Source organism: Liolophura sinensis, chromosome 8 (genome assembly GCF_032854445.1).
Source record: "Liolophura sinensis isolate JHLJ2023 chromosome 8, CUHK_Ljap_v2, whole genome shotgun sequence".
NCBI classification, from domain to species: domain Eukaryota; kingdom Metazoa; phylum Mollusca; class Polyplacophora; order Chitonida; family Chitonidae; genus Liolophura; species Liolophura sinensis.
In genome coordinates, this window is record NC_088302.1 from 44,500,099 (window position 1) to 44,521,576 (window position 21,478).

The 21,478-nt window shown below is 38.7% G+C and overlaps 2 protein-coding genes across 2 annotated transcripts; one reads left to right on the top strand and one right to left on the bottom strand.

Annotated features, from left to right (window-relative positions):
* Window positions 1-527: 527 nt before the first annotated feature.
* On the top strand, window positions 528-10,347 carry LOC135472760 (maltase 2-like). The gene is made up of 10 exons (XM_064752425.1): window positions 528-707; window positions 2,444-2,738; window positions 2,956-3,135; window positions 3,554-3,717; window positions 4,374-4,499; window positions 4,821-4,946; window positions 6,619-6,734; window positions 8,018-8,204; window positions 8,558-8,878; window positions 9,373-10,347. The coding sequence occupies exons 1-10, from the start codon at window positions 681-683 to the stop codon at window positions 9,733-9,735; spliced, it is 1,905 nt and encodes a 634-aa protein (XP_064608495.1). The 5' UTR covers window positions 528-680; the 3' UTR covers window positions 9,736-10,347.
* A 4,121-nt stretch (window positions 10,348-14,468) lies between these two features.
* Window positions 14,469-18,272, bottom strand: LOC135472800 (uncharacterized). The gene is made up of 3 exons (XM_064752473.1): window positions 18,263-18,272; window positions 17,384-18,034; window positions 14,469-16,856 (listed from the first exon to the last, which is right to left on the bottom strand). Exons 2-3 carry the CDS (start codon window positions 17,924-17,926, stop codon window positions 16,737-16,739), a joined length of 663 nt encoding a protein of 220 aa, XP_064608543.1. The 5' UTR covers window positions 17,927-18,034; window positions 18,263-18,272; the 3' UTR covers window positions 14,469-16,736.
* Between the last annotated feature and the right edge of the window lie 3,206 nt (window positions 18,273-21,478).

The window sequence follows — 21,478 nt, forward strand, 5'->3', positions numbered from 1 at the left end:
GTGGCTAGAGAATACAGGTCATCATAACCAAAAGTGGGCTTAAGCAAAGCACGGTCAGAAAACCTTATTCGAGAGCGTGGTCAAACATTTGTACAGCATCATCTTTCCAATATGTCCACTTACATAAATGGCCATAATACGACACCCACATTCTTGAACCCCACTTAACACTCGTACAACCAGACTGATCGAGCCCCAACCGGAGTGAAGCGGTCGGTGCTCTTCACCTATTTCAGATTCTCGCCTTCTGCAACTATGGAGAAGACCATGACCCGAAAATTATTTTGTCTGAATCTGTCCAGCCAAGTCCCACTGACACACTGTCGGACATGAAATAAATCTGTAGGGGCTGATTTAAATCGGACACAGCTATCCGCTTACCTTTGTTTATCCCACGTGACCACAAATGTCGTGTTTATTCAAAAGGCAAATCACCCAGGAATATGTAGCCAATGGAGAATCCAAGTCATCCTTTGTCCGTGTACTACGTCACTGAAATAGGCGGAACTCTGCAGCAGCCGCCTGGCTAGAGAAAATAAAGCTGTAGGTGGGAAGCAATAAACAGAAGATTCGAGTTAGAGCGACTCAGTGAAGAACTAAACACCGACTAAAGATTCAACCATTATACGTCAAACCGACCAAACAGCGACCAAAGATTCAACCATTTCACAAGAAACCTGATGGCGTGGCTCGTGAAGTTCCAATCGGTGAGATATATTGAAACTGGTTGAGTGTTAGGTCAAAATAATTGATGTTAATTAAGTAAATCAAGTCCAAAAGAAATAATTCGTTATCAGGAGCAGCTGAAAAATTTCCAGAGTGGGAACAAGCGAAATATCAAACTAAGCGAGGGTCCGAGGGGCTGCCTATGAAAATAGCCGCTCCTAAAATAATAATAATAATAATAATAATAATAATAATGATAATAATAATAATTGGCAAAATAATTATTCCAATTGACAACGGGTTACCTGTTGAGGAGTATGAGAATCATTTTACGTGTGTATTTTATTGCAAGTACAGGTTGTTAAGGAGCAAACTGTAAAGCATACCAGACAAGTCTTGTGAACGAGACCATTCAAACTGGTGCGAGTTCGCATGCTCTCAAGAGACTGGGTGCATTCTCAAGCCATCTAGGAGCGTCAAATGACTCGTTTTGTATTTCAGCTACTAGATAGTCAGTGTTTCCATCACATAGTGCATTTATATGTTGATTATTTTCTCAAAAATTTATTGCTTGTGAAATGAAAATGACCGGTTTGTGAGCAGTCCCTGTGGACCCTCGTTCGATAAGTGGGTTATAGGTCAAATATATATAGTATCAGTGGAAAGCCGATATTCAGTGCATTACTAAAGGTGAAAATGTGAAACACTTAAGGACAAGTACAAGTACCATGTTATAATTTCTGTGCATGTATCAGCGTGAAATGTATGCTGCTAAATCTCGCCTTTCCATAGCCCGATCAAGGCCTATATGTGGGCATGACAAGCACCTGCACTCTTGGTGTTGTCGGGTGTTAGCATGATTTAGCCTGACCGAATAACTGATTTTCAGCCAGTCATAAAGCAGGATGCTAACACACCTTCAGTATGACGTACTGTGCAATGCGGTTAGTAGTTCACGGTCCTGGCGAGCCTGCGGAAAAAATAAACACAGACGCATGTGATGTAAACTATTTTCGTATGTAGGAAACAGTATATTGAAAGGAGGTGAACTGAATTGTGTTTCCCCTGTTTACGTGGCGAGGATATAACGGTTACAGATGTGTATACGAATGACGTAGCATTTTTTCTGTACAGTACTGTGAATAAAATGAAAACAATTTGTATTTGAAAAATAGTGCTCCAGACTGATAAGAAATGAGTCTCCACGGGGATTATATCAGGACGTACTGCTGCGGGTGCGCTCAAAAAATATAGACCAACCAATGCAAAAGACTGAACCAACCACAGGGGCCGCTGATCCATTATTTGTTCAAATCCTTATATACTTAATAGCTTTTTGGGGGGGTGGTTTACCAGGGATCCAGTAAGCATATAACCCTGGCTGTTTCAATACAGACATATGTACCTATACAGGCTAATACGCTCAAACATGACAGTAATTTGACAGGTACGCGCGTGACGAAACATCGTGACTGAAAGTCTCAGACGAAAATATAACAAGAGTCGGATTCGAGCCTGTGACCATTAGAAGTATATAATTGTCTTCGGCCAAGCCCCTTGCAGTAGGAGTGAAGTTCATTCGCTACAAAATGTAAATTGCATATACATGTACTACTGATTTGTGCAAAGTAATGCATAATTTTCAATTTTTTTGTAAAGGACACTTTGATAAGTCATTTTACAAACCGACTATATGATACTGAGGAAGGCTATAACACATACAGTTATTTACTTGTCAGACATTTTTGGTCAGATTTCTTGTTCCCTTTTTCTTCAGGAAAACAACAAGCGAAGGAAACGACGAGTCTCGGTGGGCCCTGTCTGCAAAGATGGTGCCGGTCTGTACCACGTCTCTGTACAGGGTGCTTTGTTCATCGTCTTTCTTGCCTTCTGTCTGGGCATGATCATTAGAACTGACAAGCTCTTGCTAAACACAAGGTCTCTCTTCGTGGGTCAGAATCATAAAACAGCAGGACAGAAAGCTTTAGAGTGGTGGAAGACATCGATCATCTACCAGATATATCCCAGGTCATTTATGGACTCGATTGGGGATGGAATAGGGGATTTGAAAGGTTGGCATCATTTTACGTGTAATTAGATGCTAACTCGAGCCCTAGAATTGAACTATTCTTCATATTACTTACCTTTATAAACCCTGTGGTAGGTTTTGAGCTTATGTTCTACTAGAAACAAATCAGGCCCGTCATTATTATATTCAGCAAACATGTGTTGTAGCTTTTCTGCATATAATGAAAATCCACTTTGATTTCTCGAACTTTTGTTCCATAGGGATCACGACCAAGTTGGACTATTTGAAGGATCTAAACGTAGGCGTGATCTGGCTAAGTCCTTTCTTCGAGTCCCCAATGGCAGACTTCGGTTATGATTTGTCAAACCAGACTAGAGTGGATCCTATTTTTGGGACAATGGAAGACTTCGAAATCCTGTTGAAGACAGCTCATGCAAAAGGTAAGAAAAAACGATATTACTTATTTGCGATGTGAGGGGGTGGGGGTATGTTTTGTAGTTCAAGTAGCATATTTGTTCGTTTCAAAACATCAGCTTGAAGCAGGAAATGCTGACTGGGATCTATGTCTTGGCTGTTTGGCTTTACCCCAGGGCTAAATTATGGTGTCTTAGGCTTTATCCTGGGTATATGCTGTTGTTGTTGAGTGGTTGTCGCCCAGGAGTAATATAACATGGTGATATGGCAGCGTGTCAGTTCAAAATTATGAAAAACTAAGTCATATTGTATAGGACTATAAGAGCATGGGCGTCTAAAACTTCGTTCCTTAAATATTTAACACGAAAAAAAAATTGCATATACAAGCAACTGTGCAGAAGCATCAGTTAGTCAGTGAAAATACTATTTGTTTTATTTTTCCAGGTATGAAAGTCATATTAGACTACATTCCCAACCACACCAGTGATCAGCACCCCTGGTTCATAGAAAGTCGGAAAGGCAATTCCAGTAACCCATATTACGATTACTACGTGTGGAAAGATGGTGTGGTCAATATCAACAAGACACGCTCACCTCCTAATAACTGGGTAAATAATTGTTAATTGGTCCACAGTCGTTACAAATAATTACAGCCAGACGTTTGATGGATTGGGGGGAAATAAGCATATTAACCAGATAAACGACTGGTGAACATAAAATTATAACTCTGTGCATGACAGCGACTCGAAATTTGGAGCGCAGTTTTTGACAACTTTGTCCGGCTTGACAAGAACCGAAAGTGTCCAATATGTAAAAACTTTCCTCTGGGTATTAATGTTTTTTGGTGTTAGGATTTCACCCAAACATATTAAATGTAAATTTAACCAAGTAGGAAATTAGAATATTTCTAGATTTCTGTTATTGTGCACCTCTTGGATACAGGCTTGGTGTTTCCGTTGTCACATAATTTGAAAAATGTCCTACACTTATTGGTATCTAGAATCTTGGAGATTGCCCAACATCAGCATCATTTGAACCAGAAGATGCTCAAATGTCATAGAAGCTACCTTTTTAGGCAATACTTGTTGAGCGCTTCATGTGAACACACTTAGTTTTCTCGGTATGAGCGGAAATACCGCCAAGAATAGGTTAGCTGGTAGCTGAAAATAGACCGGTTTTGATAAAGTCGGCATTGGTTTCAGGCGTGTGACTGAAGCCCTGTTTTAATGTAATTTCATGAGACTATTTTTTTTACTGGTTATAGCGCAGCTTTTTCTCCGGCTCTGCTTGGCAATTTGACGAGAACAGGGAGCAGTATTACTTCCATCAATATCTTCCTCAACAACCTGACCTTAATTGGAGGAACCCCAAAGTTCGTGAGGAAATGGAGGTCAGTACAGCAAACAGTGCATTGCATTGTTGGAAATCAATTCCCAATGCTTTCTAGTCTAATAGATGCATTTTAACATAATCACAGTCAGAAACGAAATGGTACTGATACTTAAATACACTTAAGTCTGTCTCCATTTGTTGTTGTTCACCACACGCCATATTTCCAATTGCGTATGATCTATCACGGTAAGGCAAAGGGCAGTTTGTCTTGCAAATCTCAAAGTTTTATTTAACATGCGTTATTCTCTTTTATCAAGGTTCAGTGCAGAAAATGCAAGCCAAACATTTGATGTTGTTTGAACTCTTGGCATTGTTATAGGGTGTCATGCGGTTTTGGCTAGACAAAGGCGTGGATGGCTTCAGAGTTGATGCCATACAGACGTTATTTGAAGTTGAGGATGTATCATTGAATGAACCGCGTTCCTTCAAGCCAAATGTCACCGAGGTGAGCGGAATTATTGTATCATCTAATGCCGTTTTACACTGTACTGTTATATGTTTAGTGTTATGAACAATCTTGAACTGTATCTTACATCTCCTTATTATAGGCTGTTCTGCTTTTAGATTATCTCTTCCATGTGATAACTACACAATACTTTTTCAAGATATATTTTGTCAATTTCTTTGGTGGTCTGTTGTTTCTTAGAGTTATTTATAGAATCTGATCCCACAGACTATTCTATGGTTGACTATGAATAACCTGGATATTTGTTTTAATGAAGGTAATCTAAAAATCAGTATTGATGGATACTGAAAACGGTTATCATTATTGATGGATACTGAAAACGGTTATAACATATATGCCATAGGTAGCTGTGTTAACTAGACTGGGGGTCCGTAGTCACTGGTAACAGTCCTATGTTTCTGGCAAAACTATGTTGCTTTTGTACAGATTATTGAGATTTCCCTCCTACAACTTTAAACACTACAATGCCACACAAGAACTGTTGTGGCTGTCTGTATGTTTTGTTTCTGTGGTCTTCATCTCTTGTCCTCTCTTTCGCCTTCGCAGTCTTTCAACGTGCTCATTTTCTAGGAAAACCCTCTCTCACACTATATGCTTCTTCTAGCTTACTGAAAATTCTTCTCCAACGGATCTGTACGCTCCTTGAATGATCTATACGAACCGGATATAGACAGATGCCTGTTGTCAGTTAGAAAGTGGAAGGCACATGCAGGATGCGCTGACACACACATAGCTTAAGTTAGCCTTTTCATTGCAGTGCATGCAACATATAAATGGAGATTATTTAACTTTTGCAACTCCCCTGAGTATGAGATTCCAGTTTCGAAATTGATGATAAAAACTGTAACTTGAAGCATTAAATAGATATTTTTTCTAACAATCATGATGTTAAGAATAATGTTAGCTAAATTATATTTATTATCATTACCTGTGTTTGATTTTAATATAGTGTGTTTAGCAGTTTCGGAGTCAATCTTAAATTAATGAGCATTGTGATTTGTTTTGCCAACAAATTTTTGACTAATAAGTGAAGATGCAGTTTTCATTTTAATAAGATTATGAAATTGTTCAAAATATTCGCAAATAAACTGGACAGTGGATATGTCCTCTTTTTAATTTGAACCTGGTTTTTCTGTGTGAACCTAACCGATATAGAGGAAGAGTGAAGACCTGTACAGTTATACATCGTTGACGAGCTATGACCACATCTCGTCTCTCCCTGCTACTTTCCCCCTGCCTTCCAAACATGTTCGCCAACAGCTCGTCTAGCTGATGGTAAGTCACATGGTAAGCAGTCATGTTTGCTGTTGGTGAATAGGGTTTATAGTGTGGAAAGTATGTGTATATGCCCCGCTTGTAAGCCTTTAACTGGCTTTCTATTTAATGAAATACGCTTGACTTTTCAGCTTAACTTAGTAGTTATATTTATGGCTCAATTGCTTTTCAGTTCCCTATTGTTAAAGTGATTCCTATTCCAATCGTGCATATATAAGTGATTATGTAAACAAATGTTTTTGCAAATGTACGTTTGGAAGCAGACTATTGAATAAATGTCAAATTATTTGCATTGTCATACAGGAAATATTTGTTTCGAATGTATTTGTATGAAATATTGAGGTGACAAAATTGACACTTTATATTCTGCTTCCAGGAAGAACACGATTACGTCCGCCATATTTACACTCAGAACCAAGACGAGACTCATGACGTCATAAGGTCTTGGCGCCAGTTGCTGGAAGAATACGAACTGAAAGACGGAAAGAAAAGGTAAATATTCGTCTTAACGCTGTGAGGCAAACTATGCACGAAGCGGAAATGTTGGGCAGTTTAACATTATTTTTCTTTTTATTCCCCCTTAATTCAGAACCTTAGAGCCTTATTTAATCTGCCCCGATCAGCTGGTACATGTTCCTGTTTTAAGCACGGTAATATTGAGTTGAGGCTATTGAAGTAGCAGATGTATATGGTTCCAGACAGAACTCATCGTATAAGCCATTCATCCCAGAATGCTTACAATACTGATGTTCAAAACTAGTGCTGACTAGTTTGAAAATTGTAACATTTTCGCCTTAAGTATAAAAAAAACAGGTGTCTTAGCGTCTCATACACTCCAGAAACGGCATTTAGAGTTTCTCCTCACAGAGCATTAAGAGCACATAGGTTTTGGTACATATATCCGAGCCAACAGGGGCTAATGTGCCGTGGTTTCTGAATGAAAAAGATAAACAAATCTCTATATAACAACAATGTCGCCGTCTTGCTGCAGTGTTGGCGCCGCTGCGAAGACCACAAACGTGTCCTACTTTGTGAATTCTCATAAGCACATACTTTTGTGTCGGATGTACAAAGACACATTTATCATTTTGGAGTTAACATTTTTTTCGTCTCTGTGGGATGCCGGAGGCAAAGAAGCCTAGAACAAAGAGTAACTTGTGTGTATAGGGTACTGCTGTACTTAATTTATATTGCCTAGAACAGAATCAGTGTTACCATTGTTCTTTGTACAAAGAAAGAAAGATTAGTGCAAGATAGGCCTGAGGTTTATTCGTTCTACATTTTAACATACAACCCAACTCAAAGTCTTCGTGCTGTAGTGAACGACATATATACACATTGTACAAAATTATGCAACTGTATTTTATAAAATAAAATTAAAAAACACGTGTTTGGCTAGAGGGCATGTAATGGTGACGGTCTCCTGAACCGCTATACATATATATATTGTATATATTATGCGGTGTATATACACATGTAGATTAATACAATAATCTCATGCCTTATATACCCGAGTTCTTCAGATCGGCGTATAACACCAAGCAAATAAATAAATATATAGTCCAATATTGGACTTTGTCCTCAAAACATCCATATTTGAAGTTTTATATATGTAACCATTTTAGACGCTAAATGGTTAGTATCCAATTCCATACCAAAGGGGTTTTATTGGGACATTTCAATGTAGTTTTTGCAGCTTTTGAACAAGTATCTATATAAACTTACTTCTAGTGTGTAAGCATATAATTAACATAGAAGGCATGTGAATTTCACAGGTTCATGGTTGTTGAGGTGTATGATGAAGATATCAGTCAGGTGATCAAATTTTATCAAAGTGGCGCCGATATGGCCTTTTACTTCGATTTGCTGTTCCTGAACCGGACGTGTGGGGGAAAGTGCATTCAAGCCATAGTTAACAAGCTGTTGGATCATCTACCAGAAGGGAAATGGCCAAATTTTGTGGTGAGCAAAACTCATTTACCGTGTAGAATTTGCGATAGGAAAAATCTTTTTGAACTCTGTAACTAGAGAGTCTAGCGAGAGCAGAATAATATGAACAATGAAATGTTTAAACTTTATTTGTTTATTTACTTATTGATTTAATTGATGTTTTACCTTGTACTCAAGAACATTTCACTTATACCACGGAGGTCAGAACACAACTGTTTAAAATAGCTTCTGACTTGCGTAATATACAGGATGCGGACATACCTGATAAAAGTTTAGATACGCACACGTAGTACATGTGTGACACAACCGGATGGGTTCAACATTTGTGACTCAGCATTTCATTTCATAACATTTCATTTTCACAGCTTGGTAACCATGACAACCCCCGAATCGCTTCAAAGATGGGGTTGGAGTTTGTGAACGCTCTGAACACCCTGTTATTACTTCTTCCTGGCACGCCAACCACTTACTATGGAGAGGAGATTGGTCTAGAGAACATTGAACTGTCATACGATGACACTCAAGATCCCTTTGGGCGGTTTTATGGCCCGGAGCGATACCGGGAAGTATCGCGAGATCCCGTGAGGTCACCGATGCAGTGGAACCACTCTTATCAAAGCGGCTTTACAACGGCATCAAAACCCTGGTTACCCATCCATCCAATGTACACAGTCCTTAATGTAGAGGTGAATATATTTGTCCAATATATATGGGTCTTTGTTCAATAAACACTGTAATAAATATGATATTTAACCTTTTATCAGCATTAAATGTTTTAGTATCATAATTGGTAACTAAATTTAAGACTAAACTCTGTCCCTATGACAATTAATGTTCATATACACACAAGTCTTTCGTTTCTTGATCAAAAACGATTTATTAGGGATGTTTTCAAGATTTATTCCTTAACATAGATCGAAATATGATTAATAATGTACTGAATTACGAAAGGCCATTTCTGATTTATGTTGGAACTAATCTTACGCGGGTACACTCCCAATCTTAAGCTTCTGATATGGCGCATCCAAAGATAGACTAGATAATACATCTACATTTTATTGTTTCCACCATATTTCCCTGATGCTTGTATTCAAATTAAAAAGGAAAATAAAACCTCTGTTCCAATTAAACTGTATGTCATACAATTTGCTAAAGTTGTTATACTCCATGTCTCTTTTAGTCCCAATCACGTGCCAAGAGCCCCAGTCACCTAAAGTTATACCGACAGTTGGCTGTACTACGTGAGGAAGCCGCTTTTGAGCTTGGTTCATTCGAATACGTGCTCGTCAACGACAACATCTTCTCGTTTGTGCGCAGAGTAGACGGCCAGCCAGCTTATTTTGTTGCCATAAATTTTGGACACTCTGTTGCCATGGAGGACTTTAGATCCGGTGCAGATGCCACCGAAGGAGAAGTTGTGTTCACGACTGGAAATTTCCAGCACCATATTTATGAAGTAGGACAAGAGTTGGAATTGGAAAACATCGTGCTTAATCCAGGCCAAGGTATAGTTATGCGGCTGAAGAATCCCGGGTTGAGATGATATTCACTACAACACTCTTCACCATTTCATTATCATCCACGGCTGTATATATAGGTTCATGCAGGCTTTAGTTCATTTTATTCCTCCATAGTCTTTCAGAAAATCACAGATCGTTCTGTGGCCAATTCATGCAGGGTAAAGGTTGTCCCAGTGTTATGTACAATGCCTTATTGATGTGTTGTGTACATAGATTTGTGGATGCGTTACGTATGTTGTGTTAAGATGAAATATGTGTAGAGATTTATGGGTGTGTTATGTGTGTTAAGTTACAGGTGTGTTATGTGTGTTCATTTACAGGTGTGTTATATGTGTTGAGTTATAGGAGTGTTATGTGTGTCGAGTTATGTGTAGAAGAGTTGTGGTATTTGGTATGCGTAGAGTTCTGTTTGTTCAGTGTACTACATGATCCTTCTGAAATCTGGGAAACAATTAATGCTGGCGATTATGAATTTAATAGTACACACAGCTGAATATGTAAATACACTTTAAAAAAATGTTTTTACAACACTGACCTGCTGACTTTAATTATTTGCTAAATGCGAAACTGGAGCGAAGGTTTAAGCAAACATGTTAAAATTCGTTACATAACAAACTGATGTCTTCCCAGCACAAATCCCAGAATTAGCTGCCGCATGTATACCACACTAGTCACATACTAGATGACTGTGCCTTCTGTGGTTCTGACTTCACACGTACTGTAATTCTTCAACCTTTTCGCATATTTGCAATGTATTTATTGAAACATATTCTGAAGACATTATTCTGCGTCGACTGATAAAATTGCACTTTTTGTGAAGTCCTGAAACTGGCTAATCCAACCAATGTAGTTTTTGTCTCCAAAATCGCATTGAAATGTGCATAAATTGTGCTGAAAGTTGATCTTTCATATGCGAAAAGGTTGAGAAATTAGGGTAACTATAAAACATAGGCATATTGTATAGGACGAATAGGACAGAAACGTATATGTGTATAGGGGTGTGCGATATGGTCATTCCTTCCGTTATTATGACTCTGATTCAATCATGTGATACATTTTTAACATCTATTTACCTCAAGAAAACCATCTATGTTGTCGTCATTTGTGAATATTTAAGTGTATATGTTTGTGTGAATATGGAAGGAGGCAAAATATCATTTGACATTGAACTGTTAATATCGATAATCGTTAATTGTGAATAATTTGTCGATATGCAAAAATTATTCATCGATATCGTAAAATATGACATATTTATTGATATCGATAATCCAGAAGTTGGGACAGTCGGAGTATTATTACGTTTGCGTCACATGATAGACTTCGTCGATGATTACATGGCGATTAGGATGGTATTGATATTTTTTATGTGTGGTGAAGAAATAAATAAACTCAGGCATCCAGTAGAATGTTAAACTGAACGCAGTTGAGATCTGTTCGCCTCAGAAGTGAAACATTGGAATGAACGAACTCATGTTATCCTTGACCACTGGCCTGGCCTTACCGACCATTGCTAACATTTTGCGAGTGAATCATTTGTTTTCAATAGTTCCAAATTGATCGTTAATTTTACTCCTTATATGTATGAATGTATAAATGGGCTTTTGTCTATGTTTTCCATGTATTCATCACAGGGTCATTTTGGCATTATGTATATACATATAAACATAACGGGATCATCATATCCACGTGTACATAACAGGAAAATATACAACCGGTGATATTTTATTACTTTGTTGAAAACTCGGTGTTTCACGTGAAGAGCGATTTTTGCTTTACTTTCACGTTTATTATTTGTTTTCCCCTTTTTTAAATAAATAGAATCGTTTCCAAAGTAGCAGGGCTATAGTCCTAATTCAAAGAAAAATGTATTGTGGTTGTGTTTGGGGTATGTTTTTTTTTTCTTCTTTCTTAAAATAGCGGGCATAGTCAAATAGTAAATCGTGCCTGTCCTAAACCAGGATTGCCCTAAATGGCCATAAATTTCGGCGATTACTGTTCCTGCTTCTAAGAGTTCTTTTGTGGGCGAAATGTATGATCATCTAAGGTACATGTTCTATTTGCACGAAATAATACGTCGAGTCAAGCCATTATTTTGTTCAACTCGAAACGGTTTCTTTATGGTTTTGAAGGATAGAGTTGTCTAAATTATGCAAGGGCTGGTTAGAGTGATGTCAGTAATTTTCAGCATAGTAAAACCCTGTTCTGCCAGTACCAGTTGTGTTCATCATGATTCAGTCAAGCAGCACCAAAATGAGGTTTGCTGTTAGAACACGCCCCTCACTGGTTTCACCACAGCTCAGAGTCCACAGTTGCCGAAGGGTGTTTTTTTATCTCCTAGTTCAGTTCGGTTTCCTCCACATATTAACCTGACTGCCTTTGCATGAGTGATATATAACTGGGTACAGCGTGAAAATAGTAAAATAAACAATATATGACGGCACTGGGTCCGTTGTGTAGCGGGCAGATAACAGCTCCGGGATGTGTCTCCTGGTATTGCAACAGATAACGTATGGTGGACAGACCTGGAATCATTTCTTCAGACATGGTGAGCACGACTTTGTGGAGTATCATGTCTGGTGTCAGCATCCCATGACCAGGTTGGGTGAGGCGAAAGCAACGTTGAACCAGGTTTTAACTGAACAGAATCGACCATAATGGCTTTACGTCAGATGGGAAATGTTACGCCCATGTTGTGTTCAACCGTTATCAGAGCCGAATGAATAGTGATGGAATTACGCCAGATCAGCAATGTTACAGCCATGTCGCAGTCAACCATTATCAGAATATAACGAATAATGATAGCTTAATGCCAGATCAGCAATGTTACAACCAGGCCGTGGCCAACCGTTATCAAAAGAAAATAAACCATAAAACCGTGCTATTGTCTTTTATATCATGGTGGTTTTATACCATGAGTCACTTGGAGTTACATGTCATAAACATAACAAAGGAGTAAGAAACTGAGCATTTATCAAGATAAGTTGGCTTAACACCAGTTAGGCTCAGTGGGGGTTCAACCAGTCATAAATGCTGTCAAGTCGGCTTATCTCCATTTATCCTGTTACTTACTCCTTTTTATGTTTCTGACATTTATAACGCAAATTGTTATAGTTTAACCTATTACTCCAATGATGTCAGTCACTTGGTAACGATGTTAACTACATCGAAACCTTGTGTTAATAAACCCACGAAGTAACATATCCATAAGGATCATGGAGTTAGCAATAGCGTAGACGTCACTATAATTAGAATCTAGAATTTCTCAAAATGCTGTATTAACATGCAAAGATATCAAAACAATGAAACTGGACATCTGGCTTTACAGAGAGAAGCTCCATGTTAATTCAATGTCTGCGGACAATCAGGACAACCAAGTGATCTACAATTCCACGTGGGTATCTTTTAACGGAGAACATAATAAATCAGTTAATCAATTAAGGTAGCAAGACCTTGAGGCTTGATCGTTCTTGTCGTTCGTGAGAAGTGGAGACCTTATTTTGCAGGACCTGTTCCCTCAGGTATTGATGAAACCGGGTTTTATGAGGAGCCTGCTCAAATATCACAGAATTTTTTCCCGTAAATATATTTGTCAACACGACCAGAATGAAACAGAAAATATATCAAAGCATCATATACAGAAACATTTATCAGAAGATATGTCCTTAAATTAGTGACCATACAGGTTAAACAGCATCTGAAGGGATCCCGCGATCTAACGGACTGGACACGTGATCATCACAAACAACAAATACACCCTGCATTTAGTTGAACCCTCTATTTCGTTTACTGCACAGGCGTCAAGTATTCATTAGTAAAAGAGGTTGAAATAATGTGACCGTAAATTTATTACATCGTATCACTGTACGTGGTATATAGCAAAGGAAGCACACCATGTCACGTTAAACTTCCTTCAGGAGTAAACCTTCATTACATGCTAACGTAGTTAGCATAAAGCATGTAAGTATACTGTGGTGTTCTTTATTGACGCGAACCGCGTCAAGTGTAGGGTCCATCGAGTTTTGGAAATTCATAGAAGTGTTTTTCACGGCTTCCATAAAACCCCATTATGGTATATAGACTCACACGTTATTTCTCAGCACACAGTAATCACAAGGGCAAAATGTCAACATGATTCCGGTACTTTGCCAAGTAATAAAACCTGAGGAAGTCTGGACAAACGCCAGTAGATTAACAATGTTAACAACGGGATCATTCAACTTTGCCAAACTATACCATCTACAGCCGGCCTATACGTCGCAAGTAATGACTGATATATATACATGACATATACTTTCAAGTCGGGATATCTGGGATCAAACCCGGGTCGCATCATCGCAAAAACTTTAACAATGCTAGGTCCTATTTGTTGTGGCCTCTCCTGGCACCCAGCACTGAGAGGTTAGAGCAAGGGAACAGGACTGGTTGGCCTGGTGGGTCAGTATAAAGTGACCCAAACACATATACATACATGAACCATCCAAAGCACTGTAAAATAATTTGTCTGCATCACAATTGCGTTGATCTATGATCCAGTCGCCTACTTGTACAAATTTCTACTACAAAGGTATATTTGTTAAAATGTCATAAATCATAAACCTTCATGTTCCATACATGCGGAACCACAACGTTGGGAAAGAATACAGTTCTCCTTTGTCCTGGCTAATTTCTAGAGCGTTACTTAACTGTTAATCATCTTCATTGATGTCAGTGACCAAATTTCTTCATTTCAAATTTGTCGAGCCTCGAGTGCGATTTTGACACAGTAAACGTTAAACTATGTTTATTGCTCTGCTGAGATTCAACTAAAAATGAAAAACAAAACTGAAATATGCTGAAAATATCGTGCACTCTATTTCTTTTTGTATCTGTAAGTTTTTGGTCAGAGTAAAAAGCTGTCACATGTTGCCTTCAAAGGCACTTCGGAATGAAACTTTATTTACAAGCTGGATATAATTCTGTTTAGGTGAACTGGTACATACAGACACTTTATATTTTCGTAAACGTATTGTCATCTAAAGATATCGATATAGCTCAACGTGTGAGCGTATCATGCACATACAAAGAGTACACTAAAACAGTTGTTTTGATGTGTTTGTATTTAACTTTTATCTTAGTCAGTCACAATATGCCCATCGATCATTATGCTTTCAATAGCACGAGCGTGAACTACAATCTTATTATGTAAAACTCGAACCAGTAAAGAAGGAAGAATGTGTATAAATACATTTAAAGCAGCAAAAATGTGACTATCAATCTTTTACCCCCTCTAACTTTGCACACATAAAATCATCTCTATAATATATACCAACACCCAGTGCGAAAGTTCCGAAGTGTGTTGTCAAAACAGCAAAGGCTTTAGAAGAACCTATGTACCCAGAAGCCATCCACAGTATACCATTTATTATTTGATTCAGAAACTCTTCTGTTAAACAGATGTTACAATTATTCTTTAGCGGAGATATTTAAAACTGTAATACATACCCAATAAAATTAAATTCATGTCAAATATATCTTTCATAGCTATTTACGAAAATAACCCTTCCCTTTAAATAAATATGATGTATATTACCGAATGATATGAATTCCCTGGGGAAGTGGGGGGGGGGGGGGTCTTCTACATTGATTAAGGCTTAAAATATAACAAAGATTAACGACAACAATTAAAATGGTCCCACAAATTTGAATAAATATCGTTATGTAGAAAAATGTCTACATAAATTTGGAAGTTGTAAACAATGATAGATAACGCTTGTTGTACAGTACCTAACAATATATAAAATATACTGTCCGTGGAATCAACAAGACTAAAAGGAGATAAAATGCTTCACAGCATTAGGATTGATACATGTGTAGAATGCCAATCGAAACATTTTACAAATATCACAGACGTAGCAATATAAACAACAATGGCAAATGTACAGGTAGCTCTGGAAAGGATGTATGTTTACATTATGTCAATAGGAAAACAAGACTGCTTATGGCACTGTAACAGTCATACATCTAGTATGTTATATCCGACTAATCATACATGTTTATGACAGTGTTTTCGTCTTCCATATTCATATTACAATTGTCTGCTTTTACCCTGCGATTCTTCGATGTCTCCAAAACTTATATATGTGTATACACACCTCTCTAAATAATCCAACGCATCTGTGGCCTAATTTGAAATGAGTGGTGCTGATTTTCGGATATAACGTTTTAAGAGAAAGACCTTTAAAACGTACATTTGTATGCAGCTAAAGGATAATTAATAGCCGAAGGCCACCCACGTGAGGTTGACTGGGACAGTTGTTTTTTTGTTACCGACATGATCAGTTTAACCGAGTCAACTTTAAACCGTGTGCATAAACGTACACAAGAATAAAAACGTGATATGCTAACAAAACTATAATGCTTATCATATCAACAAAAATATACGATACCTTCATGCTGCCATTTGTGATCTGTTCCATATCTTTACACTGATAATAAATAGTACAAAAAATGCCAATGGCGAGTAGAATGCACCGCCGTTTTGTTGTTGTCCGCGGTGCGGTACCATTCATGCGCTCTACCGTGTTTTATTTCACATTATGGACACAGACCCCCATTACAACTTCCGTTTTTCGGGAGCATGAATTACGAATGTAATTCTGTGTATTTTAGGGTGTAAAGCCTTTTTTTGCTTGAAATTCTGGGCGACAGGACACAAGGAGATAGGCGGTGATAAGGCTGCGACTGACGTCCCTTTTTTGTTGCTAGGCACCCCTCCCAGCTGCCGGCATAGAAAGGGCCAGATTTTGACGGTCAATCTATGTCAAGATTTTATTGGTTTCTTTCTCACAGGCTGGGCCACGAAATGTTAGGGGCTGGAAAATTAATGGGGGTCTGTGACGTTATGCCTGCTGCACAAACTACATCGAGAGCAAACTAAATTTGGTAATATAACGAACAGGATTCCAAAATGTGGAACACGTCTTTCTCTTGTTCGGATTTCGTTGACTGTTATCAATGCGACTGTCTGATCCACAATCTCCACCTGTTAACGGGAAGACACGACAGATAGCAAGGCACCAAATCCCACTGCCAACGCCAGATAACCAACAGACTTCAACTTCTGCTCCAAATCGTTGGCATCCACAAATACTGTCGTAATATTTTGCTGAAAGAAGAAGAAGAGAATAACAAAATGATTGAACACATGTTCACACGAGAAGTGCTGTTGTATTTTACGTTCTTTAGTTTCACACAAATGACATAAACGTATTAGTTACATGTGGAAGTTAACAATGTGCGTTATATGTCACGTGATTGAGGCGGATGTGAACTTTCCACTCTGACGAAATACACCTTCCTCAAGAGCCTGAATGCTACGGGTATCCTGATCAACATTGTATTGCTAAGCAAACAGGGCAGTGAGATACATTCGTTACAACACTATGTTGGTCCCTATCCAAAGAACAACACACCTATACAGGTGGTTATTTCAAATGTTTCACAGTAAGATTGTATCAATACATTTTGATGATTTCAGCATCAATAATGACCAAGTTGATTTCTCACTTTCAGGTCGATATAGGGATAAAGGTTTGTCATACAAAAAATATGTAACATCATTATTGATTTTGACGCACGGCATATTCGCAGTGACCCGACCTCTATACTTCCACGTGAAGAATATACACTTACCCATCCCCCCTCTGACAATATCCAGCGGGCCATGCTCTCGTTGCAGAGGTATTCTCCAACTGACCTGACCACTTTCACTCCTAGTGTCTCGTCTTGCTCTGAGGTACATCTCCTGGCCAGGTTAATGGCGAATACATAGGCGGCTACGATCCTTAGCCAGTGGATTCGACCATCCTCAAACATGCTGTCCAGCACTGCGTTGACCACCTGCCGAGGGTCATTCCTCAAGGTAGCCATATCCATATCCCCCGTCAAGTCCGTGAATCTCTTGCCTTCCGTTTCCATCACTTGTTTCACCAAAGTCTTCATGGTCAGACAGATCTTCTCTAGGGAAGAGTGAACGCTTATGTCGGCTGATTTCACAAATTCCGATATAATATAGTCCGTAATAACTCTGCTATCTTCCCGCACTGCGTCTAGTCCTGTCCTGGCGCCATTTGGAGGTCGGGTGACAGGAAGTAGTCCGCAGAGGTTTCGATACCAAGACTGCGTGAAGGTTGACATAACACTATTGGCCGGCTGCGCGCTGGTCAGGTTGACCATTTTCAGTTTGACCCTCGACAGGTGGGCAGTCGGACATTGTCACTGTACACTCTTGAATGCGGACATATTACAAATCCCCTCCTGACTCACTGCTGTCGTTTCCTCATGCTGTGTAAATACAGGTAGATACAGACATCATTAACTTAATTTTATAGCCTACATGCAAAACCAAAACAACAACAACAAAAAAAACTCAACAGGCCTCATTACTTGACCGTAATTCGGAGCTAACTATAGCGGAACGGGAACTGAGACACGTCAGTTTAAGTACAATACATCGACCAGGACAAACAGCATTGGTACTAACTATGTACACTTTGACAGAGGTGAACTTACGTGGCACATGTATATTACCTGTGGACGGAGACTAGAGACCTGGTCACTGTGGTGAAAGCCTCTCATCGGCTTACAAGGAGTGCTGGAGTGAACAGGTATAGGTTTACCTGTCGTCATGTGACCCTCATGTTTTTAGGTCAGATTTTTTTACAGGTGACTGGGTTCAGTGTGAATAATAACTCGTGGTATATATGTATGTGTATACATTTTTATACACAGCACGTTGCCTTTATCAGACATCAGCACATATAAATACAATTAATCTATAGGTGTCGTACACTATATGTGTCGTACACTATATATGTCGTACACACTGCCGGCCTATATATACTCTTGTATATGTAGGACTCGTATTCTAAATTGTACATCAATGTAAATGAATTAAACTGATAAAAATACAGAATAGAATATACACAAGGCTGTGTCAAGTCCGAATATATACAGAACTGTACACCTGACGTATTTTCATTTAAAACATGTATTTATTGATTGATTGATTTCAGTCGTTATAGGTCATACGAGGTGCGAGTTCAAACCCGGCTTTGGATAGGGAATTTGTAGATTATTACCCCCTACACCCCCCCCCCCCCTCCTCTCGCAACACACACACGTAGGTCATACGAGGTGCGAGTTCAAACCCGGTTTTGGATAGGGAATTTGTACATCATTATTTGCCACAAAACGTCGTGGAAATGGCAAGGATGAACAACAGACTACTTAGTCTTGCTCCGAATTACCATTAGCGAGAAAGGCTCCTCATGGCCAGAGATCGGTGTTTCATACCCAAGGTTTCCTCTAACCACAAACTAACTGACCACCATTGTATAAGAGAAAAAGAGCATGGCGTTAAAAAACAATCAAATAAATATAAAGGTATATAAATATAAAGGTAAATAAATAAATGACTGATTGATTGATTGGGGTTTACTGCGAAAATATGATGATGCTCGGATGTAGATGTGGGGGAAATCAGGTGAATCCTTGGCGAAATCCACTGAATCTCACTGGGCTCACCAGCTTGGGAGTTGAACAAGCCATCTCTTGGTTATAAGTCTACGATTCTATCACTAGTCTAAAGGCAAATTCCTTCCAGCCCGGACGTAGATAGCGCGTATATAATACCCTGCTACACATATCAGCTTTGAGTTTAAAAGTTACAGCCGAGTCTGTGAAAGCTTGAGTTCGACACGTGGCACTCTTGTTATACGAGCCGTTACTTGCGCCATAAGGCTTAACTGCAATATAGCCAGTAGAGGGGCTAGAACAGAATCCATGTGAAACTCACACTCAATACAAAGTCGGATCTAGCGACTAAAAAGATTTTATTGTTAACGTACATCTGAAAGAAGATAGGTAAATCACCGGATGTCCTAATACCAAGCAGTTACCTATGTCTATTACCTCAAATCAGCTTTGATCAAATTTTACATTTATTCTTCAGAGGCTGAATAGAATGTACTCGCGTATACATACTGATCCTGAAAATCAGTAAGAGAAAAGTTTTCTATAATAACCAGCCATATACCAAGAAAGAGTTTTGAATTTAATTTATTTACTTGATTGGTATTTAACGCCGTACTCAAGAATATTTCATTTTTACGACGGCGGCCAGAATTATGGTGGGAGGAAACCGGGCAGAGCCCGGGGGAAACCCATGACCATCCGCAGGTTGCTGACTGACCTTGCCACGTTCCATTTGGATTTAAGTCAAAAGGTCTGTCCGTTTATCCCACGTAACATGGTCACATTTCAAATCTATTTCCGGTTACGAATCATTACAACATATACAGACAAATGTGTTAATTATAATGAAAATATAATAAAGTTAAATGTATAATACATTACAACTTCACTATGTCCAAGGCTAGACCTCACGCGGATAATACAGCACAAACCCCATCTTGCCCAAGACCGCACAAAAACAGCACAAATCCAATATATTGCCCCAAATCGCACGAGGAGAGTATACTGCACAAGCCAGATACTGTTCGAGACAGCTCGTGGAGAATACAGCACAAGTTTACCTGATATTGCCTAAGACAGCACAAGGACACAATACAGCACAAACTCGATACTGTTCGAGACAGCAGGAGGAGAATTACAGCACAAGTTTACCTGATATTGCCCAATACTGCACGAGATAATATACAGTACAAACCCCAGATATTGTCCAAAATCACACGAAGGGAGCACAACACAAACTCTATAGTGTCGAAGACAGAGAGAATGCAGTACAAACCCTATATATATATACACAGCAAATCTGAATTCCTTACTGGCAGACATTCAGGAAACTTGAACCGTATCTACCGGAGTATACTCAAAGTTGTCGTAAATGTGCAGTTCACAACTATTAAATCTTACAATAACGGGCTGGATAATGAAAGTGCTATATATAATGTAAATGATCTATAATGTCGTCAATGATCATTTTGTGTAATATCGATATTTCTCTTAAAAAGATATTTTGAGGTGTGTTCGAGGATTTTCGGAAATTATAATTTTCAGTATCAAAAGTCATATTTTATGGTTATTTTTGGGCGGGAGGTGGGGGGGGGGGGTGAAATTTTACGTCCAGTAATAAAAAGGCTATATTATTTGAAGAGACTATACAGGAGATTTTGACAAAAAATCGATCAGTGCAATTCCAAGAGAATTTTTGTTATAATTTAGAATAACCCCAAAGAATTACCTCTCTGTACCCGTGTAACCGTTCAAAATCGGTAATAAACTTCGTTTATAAGAAGGGCCGATTTATAACTCTTTCAAACTTTCATGTCTTTAGCATTTTAAAACCATAAAGTACAGGTACGAGTCTAATATTTGCTGAAAGGCAATAATTTGAAACTTGAGCTATTTGGGGTAAATAGAGAAAGTTGCGCTGTTCATGAACCTTTTTAATTACCATAGACTACTGGTGTTTTATTGATGGTTTAAGAATGTTTCATCAATGTGTCCGCGTTCAAGAGTTTACGGGTGGAGGAAACCTGTGAGAACCTGGAGGAAACGACCGCTCTTCGCTCGGTGGCCCTACTGTACCTGATGACAATAAAATCAATAGGGGGGAAATGATTTCATCACGACGAGGCTTCGTTGCTCATTGCATGGCTAGATGATTTCCGGTGGAAGTTACATGTATATTGGCACCTAGGCGACATTTCAGGTACCCGTAGTATATCTGCCGAACTGAAGCCTGTTGGACAGATTTTGTTTAAA